The following is a 26115-nucleotide window of genomic DNA, read 5'->3' on the forward strand; positions in this document are numbered from 1 at the left end:
AACTTTATAAAATTTATAAGGCAGAGTTACACAAGTTAAAGCATATAATAATAATTACTTACCAAGTACTTTATGTCAGATTTTCGCTAAGTTTGGTAGAATAAATCTGTATAAAACAACTTACTATAGTTAAATCTATCTTTTTATTTATACTTTGATTGCTCCGCTACCACCCACCATGAAAGCTGGAACGCCTACTAGTGGGCAGTAGGGACCAGGTTGACTACCACTGGTGTAGAGTATTCTGAAGCCAGACAGCCTGGATTCAAATACACTCTGCCACTAGGCTTTGTGTCCTTGGGAGATACACTTAACCTTCTCAGCCTCAGTTTCCTCATAGTTGCTTTGTTTTTCTTTTTTCTTATTCAAAAATGTGTGTTATCTCTCTTGACCTCTATTACAAAGTCAGTGATGCCAGTGTGTGTTAATATATCAATGACTCAGCTCCATCAGCAGAATCTTAAATATCCTGAAATACACCAGAATAGTCCAGAAAGCTTGGTGATGCTTGAGGTATCAGTTAAAATGAAGACTGAAAGAGGGGTGGCATCAGAGATTCTGGGGAGTATTATTAGAAAAAGTCATGAAAAGAGACTAAATGCCAAAGGAAAATGTTTATCCTGTTTCAGCATATGCACACACATTTGTATGTAAAACCATCTGCCTGTTTGAGAGCAGCAGGTCACCAGTCAGGAAATCTGACTTCTGCCTGTGTGCGAGGGCGTCTGTGTCTTGCTCACATAACACTCCCACACATCAGCAGTTCTAACACTCAGGTAAGGCTGCCTGTGACTGGGTACCAGTTTCTTGACTAATTAGTAAGACTCACACGGTCCAGAAATCTGACCACACTGATAGTAGCAGAGGTTCTTGAATTCAAGACACTGTGAAGTCAGCACAGGATTAAGAATAAATGAATCCACTCCTAAATTCATGCCATTTATTATAGAGTTTGCATCAGCCTAATTATATGAAGAGCTTTACATGCACCACGAAGAGCAAAGACTAAAAGAAGCCTGGATTTGCCCCGCAGCCCTGTCACATCCGGGGCAAATTATCGACTCTTTAAGAGTGCCCGTCTTTTCTCCTGAAAGCAGGGATAATGTCTATCATACCCAATGTTGCAAAGATTAGAGATAAGATACATAAAGCTCTTGGTGCATAATAGGTGCTTAATATGTTATAAATGTTGTAACACACCTATTACAGTGTTCTCATCAAAATTTTCAGAAAGCCAAGTCTGACAGTAAGAGTTGTATCTCTCTGTCCCCATCCATATTTCTCTTCTGGGTTGTCTAGATTCTTGTGCAGGCTGTTCCTACCATGGCCATGGAAGGAGCTTCTAGTCTGTCTCATGATGGGAAAAATGAAATGAATTTTAATTTGGGTCAGAGCTTTTAAAAAAGGTTTCTTGTTATCATCCTCATAGTAATCTCCCTTACTGCAGCAGATTAGAGATTTACAGTTGAATCTTTTTATGCCTGTGATTCACTAACTTCTTTAAGAAATATAAAGAAAGAATAAGCTATCTTTCTTGCCTCGAGCGCCCTCTAGTATCTTCCACCCTGATTTAGGAGTCACAGTTCAAGGCACTTGAGGCATCTGGAACAGTGATCCTTAACACTGGGGGCATTCAAGAAATGTTAGGATACACTTATTGGGGAGTACTCCTGGAATTTTAAGAGCAGAAGAAGCATGGGAGCCTTTATAAAAGTCCTGGAATACATGGGGTAGTCCTTATCAGGGAGGATTGATCCATGTCCCAACAACCATTCATGTAGGTGAAAAATTTACTTACAATTACCGGAGTCTAGAGCACATCTACTTTGTAAATGTATGTTTTTCCTCCCTTCCTCCCTTCCCCCTTCTTCCCTGCCTCTTCTCCCCACCCCATCTCTCTCTGTGTGTCCAGCAGCCTCTTCATAACTTTAGCCTGGACTTCCTCATAGCATGGCAGTCTTAGAATAGTCAGACTTTCTCAGGGATCCCAACAGCGCATTGAAAAAGCCCAAGGTGAAAGCCACAGACTTCTTATGGCAGACCCCAGCGTCACTGTTGGTTACACAGGCCAGCGCAGATGTGAAGTAAGGTAGTGTTGCTCATTAGGAGGCATCTTTGGAGATTAACTACCACAGTAACCAATTTTACGAATGAGGAAACTGGCACACTAAGAGGTGAGATTATTTGTTGAGGATTATGCACTGAAGGACCTGAAGTCAGAGTCTGTGTTCTTAGTAGAACTTTCATCAAATTCTTTTTAGATATTTTTAGACTAGCCCAGTAGAAGAGGCATGAACAGATAATCTAATTTTTAAATCCCCTCTTCATAGGAAGTTAGTAACATAAAAGCCTATGCTAGGTTACACAAAGTAAGAAAATGAGCTGAGCACAGCAGTGCCACCGCAGTGCCACAGCAGTGAGGAGACATGTCCTTCCATTTGTGAATCCTGGATGATAACTGTATTTTATAGTCAGCATGTGCTTTTATGTTGAATGGAAGAACTTTGGTTACATATGTGTCACCAGGAAAGTCACTTGTCTTGTTCTGGAGCTGAGAGAGAGAAACAATTAAAATGCCTGATTGCCATTTTCAGAGCAGCTTTTATTTTGAAGAAAGAGAAGTCAGAGAATATTAAAATTTATAAAAATGACTCAAAAAATATTGGTAATCTTTATTTAAGGATGAACTATGAGTTTTGAAGTGTTTTATGCTTGTTTCCATCACTGAGAGAGGGAAACCCCATTTATCTTTTCATAGGGCAGCCTCAGCTGTAGACATACCATTATTAAACTGCATTTACCCGAGGTGAGGAGGAAAATCTCCTCGGAGGTTTACCCTTGCCAACCAATCACAGAGCAGCCTGGGCTTAGTCCACGCCTCCTGACCTGATAGATTCAGAGGTGGCATGCAATTGGTTCATAGTTGGAGTTTTATGGGAGGACTTTCTTGTCAGTCTTCCCAGCTTCCCTGCAGTTCCTTATTTGGTAGCTTTTGACAGAACTCCTCTTTATTGCAGCTAGGCATATTGGCATACATTATTCATTAATCCCTGGAGCTCAGGGAGAGAAAGATGCAGACTCTTATTAGATCTTTAGATATTTCTTTATCACATGAATTTTCTTTATTCAGAATAGTTGTTGACTTCTGTTCCATTCTGCAGTTTTACAAATGGCATTTGTTCAATGGGAAGACGACTGGATGTCGGATGGGATCTAATGGAAGGCTTTCTTATATATGCTTAATTCCCAATTATCTTTAAAAACCCACACATTCTGAGGCTTGTGGAGATTGTTACACTATCAAGGTTTTGAAGATACACAGATTTTAGAACTTATTGTCTCTATATAAGCAATCAAAAATGCCTGAGGCAAATTATTTACTGTCAGTGTCTTGGGGCTACATAAAGGTAAGGTTTGTTCAACCTTTGTAAACTCCTGATTACTCTGATTACATAACTGATAGTTGTAATAAATTACGAAGGAGTTAAGCTCTCTAAGCAATCTTTTACTTTTTTCCTTAGACATGACTACAGAAAGAAATATGTATTTTAGTGGTCAAGATAAGGAGAAATTGTGTAACTTTATTAGTTGTCATTTGCATGCTAATCTCTCTTTTTAATGTGCGGTGGTTCTCTGTCATGTTGTGTGGATTTGAGTTATGCTTGTAAATATCAAGGTAATTAAATAAATCCATTGGAAATAAGTTAGTGAGCAAAATTACTTATACTGGCATATGGGTTCCAGTTAGTTTGTAGCAAAGTTTATAAAAATTAATTTATGGCTTGCTCTAAAAATTTGCACTAGTTTAACCTGATGAAGAGTATGCTTTTTCACATTTGGATGTAAAGCTCTTGATGACATTAAAAATTTACATTACTTGACTTTTTTAAGTGTGATATTATTAAAATGAAAACTTGATTATCTACTTATAAAACTTGGAGAAATTTTGTTATATGATACTGCTGCTTTTGTTAATCTCAAGAACTGAATGAATATATTGAATTTAATAAAATTATATTCCTGCTTAGCAGGCTTTTTGCATGCCCTTTGGTAATGCTAGCATGATGATCTCTGTAATAGAAGCAGAAGGTGGAAAAACCTTTTTCAGTCCTTAAACAAAGCATCACTTCAGAAATAGACATTTATTCCTGAATGTTTGAGTAGTATCACAATACATTATATATTTAAGAATCTTTTTTCATTAAGGAACCAGCTTGAAATAGTCCATTTGTTTGTTTGCTTTTAAAGAAAATTTTACTCTGAGCTATGAGGTTTACCTGCATTCTGACAAAACTTATTTCAGTTTTAGATGTCCTAGTAGTTACGATTCTTCATCTACCTTTTAATCTATGAATTGTTCAGTGTGTTGTTTTTAATGCAGATTTTTGCTTAAATTTTGCTAGACATTTCTCAGCTTAAATTTTTTTATTAATACAAAGAGGTATAGAAGATAATAAAGAAAGTCCTCCTAGTCCTCCTAGACTTCATCTCTTAGCTTTTAGACAGTTCATATTTGATACATTTTTGAAGGACTTCACATTTGTATTATGATTATGAACCCTCTAAGAAGCTCAGTGTAGAATTTTAGTGCTAATCTTTTTGAGGCAAATTTTTGTTGGGCAGCTTTTTTGTGTTTTTAGTATTATATTGCTAAAAACAGTTAAGGACAAATATAAATATATTGAGTCTTATAGGAGTGAAAGAATTTATTATTGTACAGCAGATTAGTTTAGCTTTTAATGCTGATATCTAATCTACCAACTTGTAGTGGATCCCAGTGCATCACATTTAAGTGATTTTTAACAGAATACTATGGGGAGAAAACAAGCATTTTCTTAATGTTTGACCTTTACCACCTTTCTAATTATTTAGGAGAATATGTAACATGCCCAGTAACAAATTGCCATGAATGCAGAAATAAAGGGATTCAATTTAAGCATACTTTAAATGTTTTATTGTTTTATTTTTCTTCTTCAACAGTCTTAACTATAGAATGTAAGCTGAGGATCCGGTGTTTAAGAAGCACAATACAGTATTCAGTCCAACTGCATTTTCCCTCTCCTTTGTGCTCTCAAGGCTGCCCAGACATTCTGATGCACAGTGAGAACAAAGGGCTTGAAAGCCTGAACTTAAAAATATTTCCTCTTGTCTGCAACAATGATTCTATATATTATTGCAGACTATTTAGATAAAAAACAGTCAGGAAAAGTCGTCATCAGAAAATATTTAGAGGTCACTTTTTAAAATCTCTAAAAGCTCAATTAAATTGTTTTGCATTTTGCACCCAGTTCTTTTGAAAAGCAGTTCTATGTGTTATCGCTTCTAAATCTGTAACTTAAAACATAGCAGTATTCTAGGAAAAATAGCTTTCATTACCTTTTCTCATCACTTTCCTCTTCATAGTAATTTTATATAGTTATCCTAATAAATAATACACAGCAATCTTAAAGTGAAAGAAATTCCGCTTGCATTTAAAAAGGCTTGTTGAATCATGTATTGTTCTTTATTGAGCTGTACGCTCCAGAAACAGGTTGTAATACCAGATGCCACTGATGGTAATTTTTGTGCCTATTATTTTAGCTTCCCTATACTCAAAGTTTTATATCAATAGCAAAAAAAGGGAGGTGCTTTTCATTCCTTTTAGAAAATGCCCTTCTGTTATAACATACTTTATTCTTTAAAGATTGTCTTTGGGAGATCTCCCTACCTTTTCCCTTGGAAAGAAAGAGAACTGCTTAAAATATTTCCTCTTCTAATGAAAAGAAAATGTTGACTTCCTTGGACGGAGCACTTCACTAGCCTTGGTAGGGAGATAGGTGTGCACTGAAGGACTTCTCTACCCCATGCTTTTGGGTTTTGGATGAAGGCAGAAGAGTAGTCTGGGCATATATATGATGCAAAAATAATCAGTGGATTGTGCAATCTGTAATTCATCAATCTGGCCTTTTTTGCCTTGGTTGTGTGTACTAACTGGCTATATTGATAACTTATATAAGCAAAGTACCAGGAAAATCATACTTCGTTCTTTATATGCTTCCAGATAAGTGCAGTAATTTGTGTAGGGAATCTGCAGGTACCGTGAAGTTTTTCTGCTTTAGCATATGGCCACATATTCCTCATACCAGATGGCTTACAAGTTAGAAGGTAGTTCTGTAGCTGGGTCCCAGTCTAATTTCTCTTATGCTCCCCTCCTTCCTGCCAAAGCTCACATTGAGTTACATTGGAAGAAATGCCTGGAGGGCAGGTGGACAGTATAGTTCCTGTGCAGACTGTGGAGAGGCCAGGAGTGGCTGAATGCCTTGCCTATCACCCAGCTTATAAAAATGACTTGGTCGTGACCAGGCAGTTCCTCGTAGCAACTGTTAGCTCATAGCACAGACATTTCCAGGTCACAGAGATATTTTATTAAATATATGTTTAAATGTTTAGCAGACTCTTTTGAAGATATTTTGCCTAAAGATTTTTTCTGAAAGTAACTTTTATTTCTCCAGCAAGGATTTACCTACCTTTAGGCTCGTGCATGGTATTATCAGCATATTGTTTTTAGCATGGTGACCATTTCCTATATGAATAATGTCCTAAATTATTTATTGGAATGAGCAGGGAGCTATATTTAGAAATATATTTCTTATGAGCATAACTATATCAAAATTTTACATCTATTTGTCCTGCAATTATAAAAATCAAGCATCACTATAAAAGGCTCAGGGAAACGGAAAGAATTCAAATAATGAGCACCTCTGATGTGCCAGGCTAAATACAAGACAGTTTCTATTAGCTCATTTAATTAGTTGATAGCCTATAACAGGGGTCCCCAAACTTTTTACACAGGGGGCCAGTTCACTGTCCCTCAGACTGTTGGAGAGCCGGACTATAAAAAAAACTATGAACAAATCCCTGTGCACAATGCACATATCTTATTTTAAAGTAAAAAAACAAAATGGGAACAAATACAATATTTAAAATAAAGAACAAGTAAATTTAAGTCAGCAAACTGACCCGTATTTCAATGGGAACTATGCTCCTCTCACTGACCACCAATGAAAGAGGTGCCCCTTCCGGAAGTGCGGTGGGGGCCGGATAAATGGCCTCAGGGGGCCGCATGCGGCCCGCGGGCCATAGTTTGGGGACCCCTGGCCTATAACTTACTCAAGAAAATACTGCTTTATAACACATGGACAGAAAATGTTTTGAACACTATTGTAAATATCTTCACGAGTATTCTTAGAAGGCCCCAAAAATTATTTACAAGGTGAATCATAATATGAAAATCTAAGTGAAAATTGGCAGCAATCCATGTTTTGTATACTGCATGATGCCAGTTTTAAAAATACACATTCATATGCATGTAAATACACACACACACACACACACACACGGGCCCTGGCCGGTTGGCTCAGCAGTAGAGCATCGGCCCGGGTGTGGAAGTCCCAGGTTCGATTCCTGGCCAGGGCACACAGGAGAAGCGCCCATCTGCTTCTCCACCCCTCCCTCTCTCCTTCCTCTCTGTCTTTCTCTTCCCCTCCTGCAGCCAAGGCTCCACTGGAGCAAAGTTGGCCCTGAGGCGCTGAGGTCAGCTTCATGACCTTGGCCTCAGATGCTAGAATGGCTCAGGCCGCAACGGAGCGATGCCCCAGATGGGCAAAGCATCACCCCCTGGCGGGCATGCTGGATGGATCCCGGTCGGGCGCATCCAAGAGTCTGTCTGACTGTCTCCCCACTTCTAACTTCGATAAAATACCAATAAATACCCTAGCGTGCGGAGGACCCAGGTTCGATTCCCGGCCAGGGCACACAGGAGAAGCGCCCATCTGCTTCTCCACCCCTCCCTCTCTTCTTCCTCTCTGTCTCTCTCTTCCCCTCCCACAGCCAAGGCTCCATTGGAGCAAAGATGGCCCCGGGCGCTGGGGATGGCTCTGTGGCCTCTGCCTCAGGCGCTAGAGTGGCTCTGGTTGCAACATGGCGATGCCCAGGATGGGCAGAGCCCCACCCCCTGGTGGGCTGAGCGTCGCCCCTGGTGGGCGTGCCGGGTGGATCCCGGTCGGGCGCATGTGGGAGTCTATCTGACTGTCTCTCCCTATTTCCAGCTTCAGAAAAATGAAAAAAAAAACCCAATAAATATATATATAATGCATATATATCAATACATATATATATATGAAGAAATACAGCTAATTTTGTATGGTTATCTCTGAGCAGCAGGAGATATACATGATTTCTAATTTTTTTCTACATAGTTTTCCAGATTTATCACCGTTGCAATTTATGCATAGAAACAAGTTATCAAAAATATGCATGAATAAAGATAGTGAACTTTGTATTTCTGAGTTTGAGAATAAGCTCCCTGTCCCTGTAAATTAACAACCAGAAGAATTTGTATTGGTATGTCCAGTTCTTCAGTTTTGGCTGCAGAATAACACTAATGAGCATTTCTTGTATCCAATAGACGACTGAAATATTTTTATTGATCTTCCTCAGTGCTTGGTGGTAATAAATTCTTATGCCTAATCTAGATGGTCAGTAAGATTGTCTTTGGAATTAATTTACCAAATTATCTTGAGTAAGAACCTCTGGTGTAAATTATTATACAAAAAAGTAAGATGTTCTTTTTAATTCTAATAGATTGAATAATTATTGAATTCAAATTATATTTTAAACATTACTAAATGATAAGCTCACTATTGTCTTTCCCCTAGACATAAATGGTCGTTTATGGTGAAATTCAGAATTTTAAAGGCAACTAAATATTAGAATAAAATGTGACATTTTTGGATCAAGTAGCTAATAGTATAGTTACTATATATAGAGAAAATACATATACAATTTTTATATGTTAAGAGGAATATTAAGGTATAGTAAAAGGCCTTTTTAGGCATTTTGGGGAGTCAAAGGAAGACATGAAGAAGCAGTTGATGCATGGGAAAGCATAACATCTCTGAGAATTCTGGTTTTTAATGCTATGTGGTGGTGGTAGGTAAATTCCAGGGTTTCTTTGGATAGAATAGGCACCATGGCATCAGTAAAAAAACACTGGGAAGCAATTGAGTTTTGAAAATTGACTTGTGTAATAATGTAACTTAGGGAAACAGACTGGTCAGTTGTGGCAATGCTGAGAACCAATATTTTATTATACTCCTTACTTGGAAAAAAAACTTTAGAAAGGGAACATTATATAGTATCTATTCAAATACATTATTTCTCCATAACTCTGGAAGAGTACTCAAGTATGTTCGGTTTTGCTTAGGGGTAAAAGAGTATATGTTAACCTCTGACCCAACACATATTCATTTCTTATCATGACAAATTGATTAAAAATATGTACCATCTTTTATTGTGTGGCAGCCTTTTGTACACCTATAAATTAAGATTTATTTCTTCTCTAAATACTAATAACACCTTATTTTTAATGCCCTTTCCTCCCCTTAATGTCCTGAGTATCTAAATCTGTTCTGTTTAATATGGTAGCCCTTAGCCACATATCACTGTTTAAATTAAAATTAAATAAAATTCAAATCTCAGCTCCTTTTTTGCTCTAGCCACATTTTAAATGCTTAATACCATTACCACAGTAGCTAATGGTCACTGAAATGGACAGCACAGGTTATAGAATTTTTCTATCACTGCAATAAGTTCCTTCATATAGCACTGATCTAAAGTGTTAAAACAATTTAAAAATTCTCTGGGCATATTATCTGTCTTAACATATGTTCTTTCACTTAAATTTTTATCTTCTATTATTTTATTTTTCTGTTTTTCAGTTTAAAAGGATGCTTAATCGGGAGCTCACCCATCTCTCTGAAATGAGTCGGTCTGGAAATCAGGTGTCGGAGTATATATCAAACACATTCTTAGGTGAGAACAGCAATTGAAGTGCAATTTTTAAATTTTCTTTTGAGCTGTTTGTTTGTTTTGGGAGGTGGATTAGGGCATCAGCTGATTTTGGAAATCAAACAAGTGTAATAAATTAATGAAAATATTAATTTATTTTCATTCTTTAATATTAATCATTTGAGCCTCTAAGCTTTAGAACCTAAAGTGACAAAGGATATTTTTTTTATCTTTTAGTATTATGCAGAACTTAAGGGATTTTTCTGAATTAAAGTTAAATATTGCCAGTTTTTTCCAAAGTACGTGCTAAATTGTAAAATGTATTTTTTAAGGAGATCTACATGTTCATTCACCAAATTCTTGTTAAGTGCCAGACATTGTGAGGCACTAGGTATTTGATAAATTGGAAATGGTTTCTGCTCACAGTGGGTTGATAGTCTAATACAGGGGTAGTCAACCTTTTTATACCTACCACCCACTTTTGTATCTCTGTTAGTAGTAAAATTTTCTAACTGCTCACTGGTTCCATAGAAATGGTGATTTATAAAGTAGGGAAGTAACTTTACTTTATAAAACTTATAAAGCAGAGTTACAGCAAGTTAAAGCATATAATAATAATTACTTACCAAGTACTTTATGTCAGATTTTCGCTGTTTGGCAGAATAAATCTTTATAAAATAACTTACTATGGTTAAATCTATCTTTTTATTTATACTTTGGTTGCTCCACTACCACCCACCATGAAAGCTGGAATGCCCACTAGTGGGCAGTAGGGACCAGTTGGCTACCACTGGTCTAATAGATAACACACCTGGTAAACTGGTGAGGTAGATAGATAGGATACAATTGTTAAAGAAAAACTTGCTGTTAACAATAGCTGAGAGTATGGTGTACTAGGAAAACAGCACTCCAGCCACCCATTCATAGAAAAAAAATACAGTAAGTAAAAGTCAATAACATATCCTTGATTTGACTTGACTTTCAAAATAAAATTGCTGGATAGCTTACTAGCACATTTACTTCACAGACATTTACTGAACACACACTATGTGCAAGGCTGAGTTTGAGGAGTTCATTCCCTTAAAATAGGGGATGAATGTAGCGATACATCTTGTGTCTTCTTTGACAATAACAACTTTCATGAATCTGATCTTTACTTACCAGATAATATTGGAGATTCTCTGTGCTTGCCATAAAACTTTGTTACATCATAACTGCTATCTCACGATAGTATAGAAAATGTGAAATAGCAAAAGCAGTTTAAGTCATTCAGATAAGCTGTGTGAACTCCCACTGTATGATCCATCTCAGTAAGCTGTCAGGTTTGCACACTATTGCTTCTATATTTGTGCAGGAAGTTTCTCCCTTTTCTAAGTAGTGTGGAAACGAGTCCTTACTTGGCAAGAGCGGTTTTGAAGCCACTCAGTAAATCTCGATAGGAATGGAGTTGATGAACAATGGAGATAACCAATGTGTTTTGTTTTTTCCAAGTCTACTATCATGATAAATGTCTCAAAAAAATTTTATTAGGACATTCTATCAAAGACATAACCACCAAATACAGTTAATGTTAATTGTTTTGCAGTGGGGTTTATTTGTTTAATTTTGGGTATCAAATTAAGTCCACTTCAAGTTTTAAATATTCAACTTCTCTAAAAGGAGCTGTACTTAGAAATATTTCTTAGAATATATAATATAAATTAAAGCCTGTCCAGTTATATATGTTATACTTTAAAATTAAAAAGGCCAGGCAGAATTAATAGTAAATGTACAATATTTTCTCTATTTTTAAGATAAGCAACATGAAGTAGAAATTCCTTCTCCAACTCAGAAGGAGAAGGAGAAAAAGAAAAGGCCAATGTCTCAGATCAGTGGGGTCAAGAAGTTGATGCATAGCTCTAGTTTGACTAATTCAAGCATCCCGAAGTTTGGGGTTAAAACTGAGCAAGAAGATGTCCTTGCCAAGGTAAGAAAAATTTCAAGGATTGTGATCTTAAATATGCAACAATGACTTTTCATGAATTTTAATTTCGTCTCTTAGGAGATGGACATGTATATTAGTTTATTTGTTTTTTTAAAGATAAAAATGCACTTTATAAAGCTCTCTCTAAATTGTTTGGGTTTTATTGATATGTGGATTTACATAGGTAGTTTGGGATGTGTGTTCTTTCCTTTTTTGCTTCTATATTTGATTGTTAAACCTTAATGAGTTAGAAATCTATCATATCTTCTGGTTTTAGGAGAACAATTAAGGTTTTTGTAAATGGATTTTATCTGTTGAAGAAATGCTTTGAAATTTATCTTGAAAGTTTGTAAATAATGTTATATTGTCAGAGGTATGAGATTAAGCAATACTTTTCAGTTTTTAATACATTTAAATGAATTTGCCTAAAGTTTGCCTAAAGTTTACATGGTGCATCCATTGCATTTAAAATAAATCATTTTTAAAATCTAACAATCTTTTCATTAATGTCAGTAATTTTTAATTGAATATGTTCACTGTCTCATGCTTTTTGACTTTTTCCGTCCTCCTTTAACCCCAGGAACTAGAAGATGTGAACAAATGGGGCCTTCATGTTTTCAGAATAGCAGAGTTGTCTGGGAACCGGCCTTTGACTGTTATCATGCACACCATCTTTCAGGTAATGTGAGGAAGTCCTGTCACCTTTCTTTCTAGTCTGTGACCCAGCGTTCCGTTTGTGAAGTGTGCATGATTTAATCTTCTTTACTACTCACCCTCTTTTGTGTATTTGTGCTTTTTTCCTATTTGCTCCTTCACTTAGGGACTAATAAGAACACAGAAGGGTTGAAGTGTAGGCAAAATACAGATAAACCAATGTTGTTATTTTTTTTCCATTTGAGAAAAAGGTATGCTGTGGGAAAATTGAAGCAATTTGTTAAAAGAACAGTTTAAAAGTCACCCACATGACCCTGACTCACATAGAGAATGGAGTACTAACTATAAAAAATGAATCAGCTCCCTGCTGACTAATCTTAGCATGTAATTTCTTCACTGTTGAGTATGGTGCACTGCTCTCTCCTCCATATCTGTTTCTCATTCTGGTTGAGCTGCTTTTGTCCCAACCAGCACAAGGGGTTGAGAGTATAGATACCCCAGGACTGGAACAGCAGAGTCCAGCACCAGGAAGGATGTTGCGTTGCCATCAGTGTGATCTCTAGTGGCTGAGTGACTGAGGCTGACCTCCTGATCATGGGACACGCATTTTTCTAACTGGCAGCTCATCCTTCTCACCGTACATCTTGGGAGAAGCACTGTTGGGCTTCAAAGGAGCAACTGGACTCTGGTTTTATCCCTGAAGTCTCTGGATCTTCCTAAAGATTTCCATTTTCCTCACTAGACATCATAAGATTACTATTTCCATTTCTGGGTGTGACTCTTTTTTGTTGGTTGGTTCGTTTTTGTTTTTGTTAACATACTCTATGGAAAGTCTTTTTATGTGAGGACAAAATGTTAAGAGGATTTCTTTTCCTACAGGAACGGGATTTATTAAAAACATTTAAGATTCCAGTGGACACTTTAATTACATACCTTATGACCCTGGAAGACCATTACCATGCTGATGTGGCCTACCACAACAATATTCATGCTGCAGATGTTGTCCAGTCCACACATGTGCTGCTGTCCACACCTGCTTTGGAGGTAAATCTGGTTTGTAAAACTTGGAGAACGCTAACTTGCCGCTCATAAAAGTCTCTTAAATTTTTATACTACAGGGTATGCATTGCAGAAAATAAGTGGCTTCATTGGAAGTATATTGAGTTATAAAGGAAAAGATGTGGTTTTGGTAAATAGTCTTTGATGATTTTGTCTGAAAGTTGATCAAAGATTAAGTGATCCATCTATTTATGACACTGCTTCCTTAAGACTATCTAGTAGACATTCCTTAAAGCACATCTGTCTGGCTTAGTCAATTTTAGTTTGTTTTTCTGGAATTTAGTCTGATGGCTTTTGCATTTATAGTTCAAAGGATTGTTATTTTAAAATATAAGCACTGCATTGATATTTTTCATTGAATTTATTAGAAGGAAACACTTCTTTCATTTTACCAACTAAAAGTTGTTTCATTAAATGTTTATTTAAGCAATTTGATTTCCTTAATTGTTTGGGGAAAGATTCTTTTTTACAGATATATTTGATAGTTCAGATTGTTTTCATTATAAAACTGTTGATACCTCCTTATTTGAGTGAGTGGTTCTCAGCTGGGAGTGATGCTTTATTCTTCCTCTCCCCCCACACCTCAGGGGTGCTGGGCAGTATGTGCAGGCATTCTTGGCTGTCACAGCGAGGGGGTACATGCTACTGACATCTCATGGGTGAAGGCCAGGGATTCTGCTAAAATTCCTTCAATGCACAGGACTGCCTTTCATAACAAAGATTATATGGCCGAAAACATGAATTTTACTGAAGTTGAGAAACTCTGGTTTGGTTGAAAGAACAGAAAAGAATTGTTCACTATTTTCTTTAAAAAATAATTTCAGATACTCCTTTTTGTAATACTTAAAAAGATAAAACCAATGGAAAAGTTATCATAAATTATAATATTAGATAAAATATTTTCTTCCAAGATTATACTTAGAAAGTTTATTAATAAGTCATTATCTAAAGGACTCTTCCCAACATATTATAATATATTTAAACACTCCATTTTGCTAACAAATTCTAGGAAGTAATTTCCCACTTATTTAAACTTTTAATTTTTGTTATTGTAGAATAGTGATGTTATCTATTTTGTCTGATTTTCCAGGCTGTGTTTACAGATTTGGAGATTCTTGCAGCAATTTTTGCCAGTGCAATACATGATGTAGATCATCCTGGTGTGTCAAATCAGTTTCTGATCAATACAAGTAAGTTGAGTTCATTTATTTTTGCAGAAGATATTTTTTCTTTGTAAACATTTGAATGGGGGTCTTTATATACGTAGGGGTGTTTCCAGAGGCAGAAAGTTCTTTGGGGATATGTAAATAACCCCTTTTAAAGAGAGTGTGTGTTAATGTAATTTAGTTCTGGAAGTTACTGTATCCCTCGAGGCTGTTTGAAAAGGATAGGTTCCAGTACTTCTGTAGAAATAATATGTTGCCATGTTAGTACACAAGGGTAATCCAAGTAAAAGTTTGCAGAAAGATTTAGGTGGTTACTTGGAAAACGAGTCATTTTTGTTTCCAGCAAAGATGCCTAAGTTTTGTGGAGAAAGATTTACTCACCTGAGGCCAGTGTTGAAAGCATAATGGCTTTGGATTCCAAGAGCAGAGGCATCTCATTGTGCGAGGGGGGAGCTAGACCTTGCTGTCGCTACACAAGCTTCTTTGTGCCTATGGTCTCACTTTAAAATAAGCATTCCAAGGCTATGTTTGTATAGTATACAGAGAAGGCTATTTTTCTGAATGAATCCTGCCCTTTCAAAATATGAGTAAATTCATTTCTGTCCACTAGGATTATATAGAAGTAACTGCATAGATCATTATTTTATTCAACAAGAAATTTATTGAGAGAATACTCTGTGCCAAACATTGTTCCAGGTATGAGGGATACATGGGTGAGCAAGACGAAGCCCTGGCTCTGAGGAGCTTGCCTTCTGCTAGAAATATAGGCCGTAGTTCGTGAGCGTGTAACATGAGGGCGCAGAGAACAATCATGCGGGTTAAGGGCACAGGACTCAACGAACTGAGGGAGTGAGCCACGCAGCTTAATCCATTGTCCTTAGCAGCTGGATTATAAAAGAAAATCACCACTTCCCTTCCCCATTTTAAGGAAAGATGTTTTGTTCAGAAGAGCTCAGGACATACCAGATAACCAAGCACATTATATTAATAACTTTTAATTTTCTATAAGGCTTTTTTTAGTCTGTAAGTCGATTGGGATGTCTTTGGGAGGGATTGTTAAGACTTATGCAGATATAATGACAAGGTGAAACATGATAAATGCCAAATGAGTGGTACAGAGAGTATAGGAATTTGCAGGAGAAAGTGAGCAGTTCTGCCTGTGGTAATGAAGAAAGGCTTCACGGAAGAGGTGACTCACACTGTGCCTTGGAAAAATGAGAGAGTTTCAACAAAACTGTTACATGAGCTAGCCTTTCTCCCTCTCTGTGCTGCTTTACCTTATAGCAGAGTATGAACGCAACTCTGATTACTCCTGAACCTTCAAGGAATCTACATAGAATGCTGGATTGCCACCTTTGGGGAAAATCTACTCAAGAACTACAGACTCTTACCTCCCCTTTGGATATGACCACACATCTTCATTCTTAAAGAAGAATAGAAAGTTAAATGTCTACTGTCAGGGTTGCTTAAATGCTAACATGCGTTCATTTAAAAGTCAGCAGTCGCCCTGGCCGGTTGGCTCAGCGGTAGAGCGTCCGCCTAGCGTGCGGAGGACCCGGGTTCGATTCCCGGCCAGGGCACATAAGAGAAGCGCCCATTTGCTTCTCCACCCCTCCGCCGCGCTTTCCTCTCTGTCTCTCTCTTCCCCTCCCGCAGCCAAGGCTCCATTGGAGCAAAGATGGCCCGGGCGCTGGGGATGGCTCTGTGGCCTCTGCCTCAGGCGCTAGAGTGGCTCTGGTCGCAATATGGCGACGCCCAGGATGGGCAGAGCATCGCCCCCTGGGGGGCAGAGCACCGCCCGTGGTGGGCGTGCCGGGTGGATCCCGGTCGGGCGCATGCGGGAGTCTGTCTGACTGTCTCTCCCTGTTTCCAGCTTCAGAAAAATGAAAAAAATAAATAAATAAAAATAAATAAATAAATAAATAAATAAAAGTCAGCAGTCACCACCACCTTTTGATATCAGTCCCAGAGATTGGAGAAGCAGTAGAGGCCCACCCATCTACTAAGGAATGGTTCCATGGACTTTCTGGCCAGTCCGGACTCTTGTTAAATGTCAGGAGCCACCTGCTTTCCTAGGCGGGCTTGGCTAGGGCTCCTGGACAACCTTCTCTGTGAAAGGCCTTCCTTACCTTGACTGGGATTCAGATTCTTTGTTTCAACATTCATCCCACAGATCAACTTCTTCCTTAAAGTAACAGCTCTTTATCTTATATTTTGCAGGCTCAGTAGCCTGAATTTCTTTCATCTTTCTTCACAGAGCATATAGACCAATTCAGGTTTTTGTGAGCCTGAGTCAGTTCTTCTGTTAATGCCCCTTATCTGCATTCACATTTGCTGCCTTAAAAGAACCATAATAGATTAGTAAGGTATTATTCTCCAATCAGAAAACAATGTCTTTCTTTCGATATTATTTAATATAATTCTACTATCGAAAAAATACCAGTTGCTAAGATCCTTTATAGTTTAAAATTTTAGATTTCTATGCGTTTATCTATAGATAAGTGTTCATAGTTAGATGCTTTCGTAGACTATTTAAAAGTTAACTAGGCCAGATATTGACATTTAGAAAAAGAACACTATTGCTTTATCAAAATAAAATGAAATGACAATAATACCATACATACTCACTACCTGGTTCTCTAGACATGTCTATTTCTGTAGTTAGGAGCAAAATTTTCAATGTAATAATTCCCATTTCTATAGTATTGATGGAATCATAGGTTCCACAGTAGAAATATGTCTTGAACTCTCATCTGTACAGTAGTCAGAAAAAAAAAAAAAAAACACATGGCCCTTTTAGTCTTTATGAGGACTTAAGCAGAAACAGATTAAAGCAACAATTTTTTTATAGTGATTGTCGATGTGGATCTGCTCTCTATGGGAACTAGTAAGGAGGCAGGATCTCTCACTGCCTGACCTACCCGTGTCTGGGCAGTTGTTAGAGAGCAGCAGAATCTTCACCACGCAGATATGCGGGCAGCCTGACATCCATCTCTGTGCGAAGCCCGGAGTGTGCTGGTGGGAAGGACAATATACATGTATATGGTGACTGCCACGGAACTTGGAAAAGGAAACAGAAAAATGAATTAAACCTCTACTTTCAAAGCTATACTGTGGATAAACATAAGATCAGCACGAACAAATCTAATATTTGTGTGTGTGTGTTCCAATCTATTCTTGTACCCTCTCTAAGTACAAACCAATCCTAAGTCACGTGATCCTTACATTATGTAAAATGACGATGCCCAGTTATCAGGAATACAACCCCTTATGCTGTGGACATGTTGCAAATGTTAGAATAATGTCATATTCTGCTGAGCTTGTGGAACAGCCTATGGCAGATCTAGAGGGGAAGTTAAAATTCATTTGTTCAGATTCTTCTTTCACAAGCTGAGGCCCAAGGGTGAAACGACTTGCCACGCGTCAGCCGCATTGGAGTTCACTCCGAAGATTGCAGTGCTCTTCCCACTGTTACAGGAACTAGTACAGTCTCTCCTCCGTGTTGTCATGTAACGGTGAGGCCAGCGGAGTTGTTTAGGGGACATTGCATCCTAAACCCAGAGTATTTAGAATATGAAGACTAAGATAAACTTAGAATAAATGGCTTTGCTTATCTTCTTATCTTTTTTCTTTTAAGATTCCGAACTTGCCTTGATGTACAATGATTCTTCTGTCTTGGAGAACCATCATTTGGCTGTGGGCTTTAAGTTGCTTCAAGAAGAAAACTGTGACATTTTCCAGAATTTGACCAAAAAGCAAAGACAATCATTAAGGAAAATGGTCATTGACATAGTAAGTAGCTGATAAAAGCAAAACAAAGAACTGCAATGCAAATTGTTCTGTAAAATAAATAAATAAATAAGAACGAGGCCCTGGCCAGGTTGCTCAGTGGGTAGACGTCATCCCAGCATGCCACGGTCACAGGTTCAGTCCCCCAGTCAGAACACAGATGAGTAGCAATCAGTGAGTACATAACTAAGTGAAACGACCAATTGGTGCTTTCTCTCCCTCTCTCACTCTCTTTCCCCCTCTCCCTTTTTTTCTCTCTCCCTTCCTCTCTCTCTCTCAAATCAATGAGAAAAAAATTTTTTTAAGTGAGAATGAGTGTTAGATGAAAGAAACTGTGTATTTCAAAACCTAGTATTGCCCTTTCTGCTCCTGAAGCTGTCCCTGCTGCTGGCAGTTTGAAATTAAGAATGACAGCTTACCCTCATCATTCTAGTTATATTCTGAACTCCTCTGGTCTGGTGACAGGCAGAAAGATGACTAACAAGAGCAGAGGTGCTGGGCATATCTCAAATTCTTCTATTCAAAAAGTGGGAGGGAAAGTCTCCATTGGAGACAGCGCCATTTAGAAAATTTTCATGATTTTAATAGGTTCTCTATGCATATTGTTCACAGTGAGTATGAGACACAGGAAAATCTCCGGTTATCAGAAAATGTATTCTGTTAAGCTTTGTATATACAAAGAAAAGAATTGTCTGTTGTGTGGATAAGGAGAAAATTACCCAGGTACTCTGTTTCTGATGTACTCTGTGAGTAATCTTGGATCAGTTCATCATCATCCAGTAACCACTTTCTTAGTCCAAGGAATAGAAGTGGTTGTCAGTACCTAATGTTTCTGTATATTTATTGCATATGTATATTGGGACTTCCAACAAAGAGGAAGAGACTGTGCCCCGAGAAGTATACATAGTAAAGAATTTTTATATGCCACTATTAGATGACCGTGGCTTTCCATTTCTTCTCATGTTCTGCATAATACTCTTAGGTGCAAATTCTTTTTTCCTCTGGACTTTTTTTACTTCAATAAAACATTCTTTGTCTTTAAGGTACTTGCAACAGACATGTCAAAGCACATGAATCTACTAGCTGATTTGAAAACTATGGTTGAAACTAAGAAAGTGACAAGTTCTGGAGTTCTTCTTCTTGACAATTATTCTGATAGGATTCAGGTAAAGCATGACTTGAATTTTCATGTATCTGTGTGTCCGATTTATGTCTCCTCCCAACTTACGATTTTAGTAATTATAAGCAGGATTTTTGTCCAAATTCTTAATCTTGAGAATTAAGCAGATAAAATACTGTTGGTCTTTTCATTTATGTATACAATAAAAAAAGAAAGAAAACAAAAACCCTAACATCCCACAAAACCAACCACTTAAGCAGCTCTGAATTTAATCAGCCATGCACATAAACAGTTTCTCTTGATATTTAGATGTGGCATAATTTGAGACTATTAATATAAGTGTAAAGCACACACAGATACCTCATGGTCAGACTGTTTGAAATTTTTTATGTGTCACAGTCATTTCATGTGAATTTCTAGTAAAAAAAAAAAAAAAGGAGCAGAAGCTGAATAGAGAGAGCCTTTGTCTATTGTAGGTCCTCCAGAATATGGTGCATTGCGCGGACCTGAGCAACCCAACAAAGCCTCTGCAGCTGTACCGCCAGTGGACGGACCGCATCATGGAGGAGTTCTTCCGCCAGGGAGACCGCGAGAGGGAGCGGGGCATGGAGATCAGCCCCATGTGTGACAAGCACAATGCGTCTGTGGAAAAATCCCAGGTGATGCGTTGAGCACAAAGCTTTCAGAGAGACCAAAACTACAGCTTGAACATTGGATTCTATTGTATCCACATCACAAGTATTTTAGTGATTTTTAAATCAGTACTCTATTTTTGCAAGCTCAATTTCACATTAGCGTTTATTTATAAGCCAAAAAACTCTTTCATTCTTATGATTTATATTTATATAGACATTTATATGTTCTTATGGCATTATACTCAGGAATGACTATATTCATATAGTATATTCAAGGGTGTAGAAACAATTTGTTAAATGAACTCGTCAGTGCATTCACTTACATGAATTCATGTGGAGGGCATGGCATTGTTCCCATTACCTTTTCTCACCTATGAAATGGCCATTCTAAAAGGAAGTTCAGGCCTCACGTCAAGCCCTACCATGTAAACAACTGTAAAACTTTTATGTAGTAAAAAGTTCTACAAGGTAATTTTCACCAGATAGCAACAATACATTTTTATGGTCTGTTACCTAAAATAGTGACTAACTGAAAAGTTAGTAGTCTTCTGTTCAGTGTTATATTTGCAGACCATGTTGTTTTTTATATTTTTATGTAAAATTTATATTTTATATAAAGATACAGATATAGATCTAAATTAGATGTATTTGTGAGATCTAGTTAACCTTTTCCATTATTTCTTAGTCCCAAGTCCTGTACTCACAGTGCATTTCTTTTTAACTAGGTGGGCTTCATAGACTATATTGTTCATCCTCTCTGGGAGACATGGGCAGACCTAGTACATCCTGATGCCCAGGACATTTTGGATACTTTGGAAGACAATCGTGAATGGTACCAGAGCACAATTCCTCAGAGCCCCTCCCCAGCACCAGATGACCAGGAAGAGGGCCGGCAGGGTCAGACCGAGAAGTTCCAGTTTGAACTCACCTTAGAGGAGGACGGCGAGTCGGACACTGAAAAGGACAGTGGTAGTCAAGTGGAAGAAGACACTAGCTGCAGTGACTCCAAGACTCTCTGTACTCAAGACTCGGAGTCCACTGAAATTCCCCTTGATGAGCAGGTCGAAGAAGAGGCAGTAGGGGAGGAGGAGGAAAGGCAGCCCGAAGCCTGTGTAATAGATGATCATTCTCCTGACACGTAACAGTGCAAAAGACTTTCAGGCCTTTTTTTTTTTTTAAGTAGAAAAATTGTTTCCAAAGTGCATGTCACATGCCACAACCATGGTCACACCTCACTGTCATTTGCCAGGACGTTTGTTGAATAAAACTGACATTGACTACTCAGTCTGGCGCTCAGGAATATTGTAACCAGTTTTTTCGCCTCCATGTCATCACAGCAAGGGGGACATCTTCACGAACAGCATTTTAACAAGATCTCAGCTTGGTAGAGCTGACAATGCAGAGAGAATCCACTCCAAAATGTTTTCAATGAGTGTGGCTCATCAGGCAGCCCAAAAGTTGATATGACTTAGGGTTTCTTTTTATTTGTTTGCAATATTTTCAGCAGAAAGACGGCATTACGCAGATTGAACTAATGAATGAAGCGTCAAACGGGCCAGGAACAGAACACAGTGTGAATCTGTTACCAGGAGGAAGATGAGCCACAGAAGTCGCATAATTTTCTTATTTCAAGTCTTCCTGATACATGACTGACGAGTGTGGTTCAGTGAGCTGCACTGACTTCTACATTTTGTATGATATGTAAAACAGATTTTTTGTAGAGCTTACTTTTATTATTAAATGTATTGAGGTATTATATTTAAAAAAACTATGTTCAGATCTTCATCTGCCACTGGTTATTTTTTTTCTAAGGAGTAACTTGCAAGTTTTCAGTACAAATCTGTGCTACACTGGATAAATCTAATTTACGAATTTGACTTGCACCTTACAGTTCACAGCAATTACTGATTTGTAGTGATTCATTGTTTTATATACCAATGACTTCCACATTTTAAAACAAAAACTAATTTTATGTTGCAGGAAACTCTTTGTAGGTCTTCGTCTACTTTGCTCTTTGTGTCACTCTTCTCAGTAAGCAGAGTTGCTCCTCACTGACATTTTTTCTTCACGGCGTGCAGAGTGAATATGTGCTCAGTAATATTTCAGTGTGCGTCCTTTCTAATGTGTCCTAAGCCTCACGGACACTCAGTCATCAGTTGGTATTGTCTGAAGCAAGTGAAAGATATATAAATACCCAGTAGCTAAAATGGTCAGTCATTTTTAGATATTTTCCTAGTTAGTGTATTCTGATAACTGTCTGCTATGTCACTAGACTCATTTCACAAGTGCATGTCTTTGTAATAACCCACGTGTCATGCTCATTTTTATTGTTTCCACAGTCAGTTATAGTAAGAAAAACTTATGCCCCTTGTACTGTTTTATTATTTAGCGTGTTTGAACCTCTGTCCTCCTTCACTAGATAGGGTCTTATCAAATATATTACCATTTTGATTGATGAAAAGAAACAGGTAGTCAGGTTAGAGTTAGCGTTCATTTCTACTGCGAGGTCAATGGTAATGACTAGCTTTTACTCTTGATTCACAGAGAAAAGTTAACAGCTAATTAGGCAGTTTAAACAATATTAGCAGAATATATTAACCAACACCAGTACAACTAACGTTCATTTGTTTCTATGATTTTACCATGGGATTAAGAACTAGATGAGAAGTATTCCTGAGAAATGATTTTAAGTGTAGCAACTACCCTTCCTTAATGGACAAGCATGTAACGTAGGAATTGCTTCATCAGTTATTATTGTTCGTAAGTATGTCTTATAAAGAAGAACTTCTTTAAACACACTGATGGAAAGGAGCCAGCAGTGCCACTAGCACCAGAGGCTCGGGGATCTGAAGCCATCCTAAAATGCTGGGTTGGGTAAAAAGATTCTCCCAAAATAAAAAATTAGAGATCGTGCTTGGCTGAATTTAGCATCAAAAACTCTATTACAATTTTAGAAATTAATTCCCAGTATTTACTTTCAGTTGGCATCCTGGGGCACTTACTTAGTTTGGACTTTCTTCCCATTTCAACTCTTTATGAAGTGTTTGCCTTCTCTGTAGAAGAGTTTGGAACCCAAATAATTTTTCACATTGATATCCAAGAATTGACATGGAACTAAAGGGGGTATCTGACTAGATGGAAAATAAATGAAAGTTAAGAAAAAGTGTGACCCTGTAAAACGTATTTGGAGTGTCACAGGGAGCCTTCTGGGGACTAGTGACTAAGTCATCTGCCAGGAAAATGACCCAAGCTGAAGATAGAACCCCTGGGATCCACTGATGGAAAACTTACGTACGTAGCTCTGATCTTTTAAACATAGCAGAATAGGACTCAACTGATTAATGATCGGTAATCCTTCAAATAAAGCCCTATGTTTGTCCAAGTGGTTTCACAAGAACACTTGGGAACTTGTTTCTGTTTTAGTTATATTTATTCCTGATGGAGTTCTCAAAGAAAAGGCAAAGACTCTAAGGTTTATTCTTTTTTCCCAAATATTTTCATCCCCTCCTCTTCCTAATACTTGGTGTTTCCCCAACAGAGTGCCTAGAATCTTAATAATGAAAAATATGTATATACTTAAAGCAGCAATATGTCACAAATCCAGACCTGAAAGGGTTTATAACTGCACTAAAAAAAGAGAGGCTTTTTTTTTCAATTTGTTGGTTTTCAATGGTCACATGTTGTGAAGATACCCAATGATGGACAATCAAATTGTAGAAAATGCATAATACCCAAGAGACAGGGACTAATGCACTGTACAATCTGCTTATCCTCTCCCTTCTTTCTCTTTTCTCTCTCCTCTCTTGCCCAAGTGTGCTTCAGTTATACACCGCTTTAAAATAACATCCTTTCACAAGTGGCTTTACATTTCCTAAAATGCCATAAGAAAATGCAATACCGGGTACTGTACGGGGAAAAAAATGTCCAAGTTTGCATCAAACCAGTACATTTCAGCTTGCAAGTTACTAAACACAATAATGCTGTTTTAATTTTAGTTTCTTTTGCATCACTTTAAATTCACAAGAAAATAATATAGGTAGAACAAATTGCAGATAAGGAAAAAAACTTGAATGAAACGGATTTCACAGAAAGCTTTATGATGATTTTTGAATGCATTATTTATTTTTTGTGCCATGCATATTTTTTTCTCACCAAATGACCTTACCTATAATACAGTCTTGTTTGTCTGTTTACAACCATGTATTTATTGTAATGTACATACTGTAATGTTAATTGTAAATTATCAGTTCTTATTAAAACATCATCCCGTGATGGGACGGTGTTGATATATTTGGAAACTCTTGGTGAGAGAATGAATGGTGTGTATACATATTCCTTGTACATTTTTCTTTTCTCCTGTAATATAGTCTTGTCACCTTAGAGCTTGTTTATGGAAAATTCAAGAAAAACTATAAAATACATAAAGATATATAAATTTAAAGAACATAGCTGCAGGTCTTTGGTCCCAGGGCTGTGCCTTAACTTTAACCAATATTTTCTTCTGTTTTGCTGCATTAGAAAGTAAGGTTATGGTGGGGCTAGGGCTGGGCATTTTACATCCGAGCTTTGAGTCAGTTGGCTTTCTGGCAACAGCTGGATTTTACAAAACCACAGACAACCTCTGGGAGTTTTTGAGACCCTTTTGGAATACAAGCTTAAGGACTTCTTGCCATGAAACAGCATTGCATATATGATGACTGTTTTCCCCGTCTGTGATCAGGAGCTACTTGAGTTAGTTACATTTGTTTTCTACTTTCAAACACTACTGGGAAAATATGTTCTCATCCAGTGATTATAAAAAGTATTTTTGGCTTCTAGAGCACATAGGCAAATTATTTGAAACTAGAGCCAAGGTCTTATATGCTGGTTAGTCATTTATTCATAAGCTTCCTCTAATGTTAAGAGAATATATAATATGAAAAAGGTCATTTTTTTTTAACCCTGGAATTTTTCTTCAACTAAGATCAACCAAATTTTTTTTATCTGTAAGTTCGTATGTATGATGTATGATACACATTTTATATGATACCAATAGACATAGCTTAAAGGATTTACCATTCTCTAGAATTTGTTTCTGCAAAACATACTGCTTTAGAATGTTAAGATGTAACCTTTCACAATGGCCAGCTCTCTACAGTGGATGATGTGGAAACCTTCTTCCACTGCTGCCCAGCCCTCAAAAAACATGACAGTGAAAGGAGAGAGTCTTTTTGTAGGAAAAATGAGCCTCTCATTATTTTGTTTAATTTTATTTTATTTTACTGACACAAACTGTAGATTTTAGCAGCCCTGGCCCAAAGGAATTTGATTACTTTTGTTTTAAACAGTACAAAGGGGACATTATAATTACAAAAACACATCCTTACTGATTTTAGTTGTTTTTAATTTTATTTCTTAGATAATGTTTTCAGAGTGGTAAAATTGTGTGTGAGCATTACAAATGATGATTCTTTTAGTGGTTTCTTAGCCTCTCTTACAGCCCATGGGGATAGTACTGTACATCAATACCTTCATATGAAATTTTTATATGCAATGAAAATAAAAGCATGGGTTGATTCTGCCTACTTATGACTCAATCTTTTACAATAAAAGATTATTCATCTAAAATTGTAGTCCAGTTAGTTTCCAAGAGTAATGAAGCTTGTTAAAGTGAAATGAAGGGATAGTGAAATCATAAACTAGGATTGATATTCCTAATCAAATAAAACAAAATCATGTGGATTAATCTTTCTATAGAAAATAGAAACTGCCAGAGTTATTTAAATGGTCTATAAGATTAAACACGGTATTTTGTAAACAGGTTTGTGAAGGGGACTTCTCTATTTAATTGACTACTTTGGTACACTGAAAGTTAATCAGACATCCAGCATTTATTTATTGGGTAGCCACTCTGCAAACTGC

At 37.3% G+C, this 26115-nt stretch overlaps 1 protein-coding gene and 1 non-coding gene across 18 annotated transcripts in view; both read left to right on the forward strand.

Moving 5' to 3' along the window:
* Nucleotides 1-25778, forward strand: part of PDE4D (phosphodiesterase 4D) — a 1576413-nt gene extending 1550635 nt beyond the window's left edge. For 16 of the 17 annotated variants that reach the window (XM_066242823.1, XM_066242815.1, XM_066242799.1 and 13 more), the window contains 9 exons: nucleotides 9759-9852; nucleotides 11622-11794; nucleotides 12372-12470; nucleotides 13325-13489; nucleotides 14595-14694; nucleotides 18308-18462; nucleotides 19503-19625; nucleotides 20056-20238; nucleotides 20940-25778. In XM_066242823.1, the coding sequence (XP_066098920.1) occupies nucleotides 9759-9852; nucleotides 11622-11794; nucleotides 12372-12470; nucleotides 13325-13489; nucleotides 14595-14694; nucleotides 18308-18462; nucleotides 19503-19625; nucleotides 20056-20238; nucleotides 20940-21356 (1509 nt within the window). In that variant the 3' untranslated portion in view covers nucleotides 21357-25778. Of the gene's footprint in view, nucleotides 1-3077; nucleotides 3408-9758; nucleotides 9853-11621; nucleotides 11795-12371; nucleotides 12471-13324; nucleotides 13490-14594; nucleotides 14695-18307; nucleotides 18463-19502; nucleotides 19626-20055; nucleotides 20239-20939 lie in introns of those variants that run through there. The other variant, XM_066242916.1, reaches the window with a different exon arrangement.
* TRNAA-AGC (transfer RNA alanine (anticodon AGC)) lies at nucleotides 16175-16250 on the forward strand. Its single transcript has one exon. It is a non-coding gene; the product is annotated as a tRNA-Ala (tRNA).
* Nucleotides 25779-26115: the final 337 nt, after the last annotated feature.

The sequence above is a fragment of the Saccopteryx bilineata genome, chromosome 1 (assembly GCF_036850765.1).
Source record: "Saccopteryx bilineata isolate mSacBil1 chromosome 1, mSacBil1_pri_phased_curated, whole genome shotgun sequence".
NCBI lineage: Eukaryota > Metazoa > Chordata > Mammalia > Chiroptera > Emballonuridae > Saccopteryx > Saccopteryx bilineata.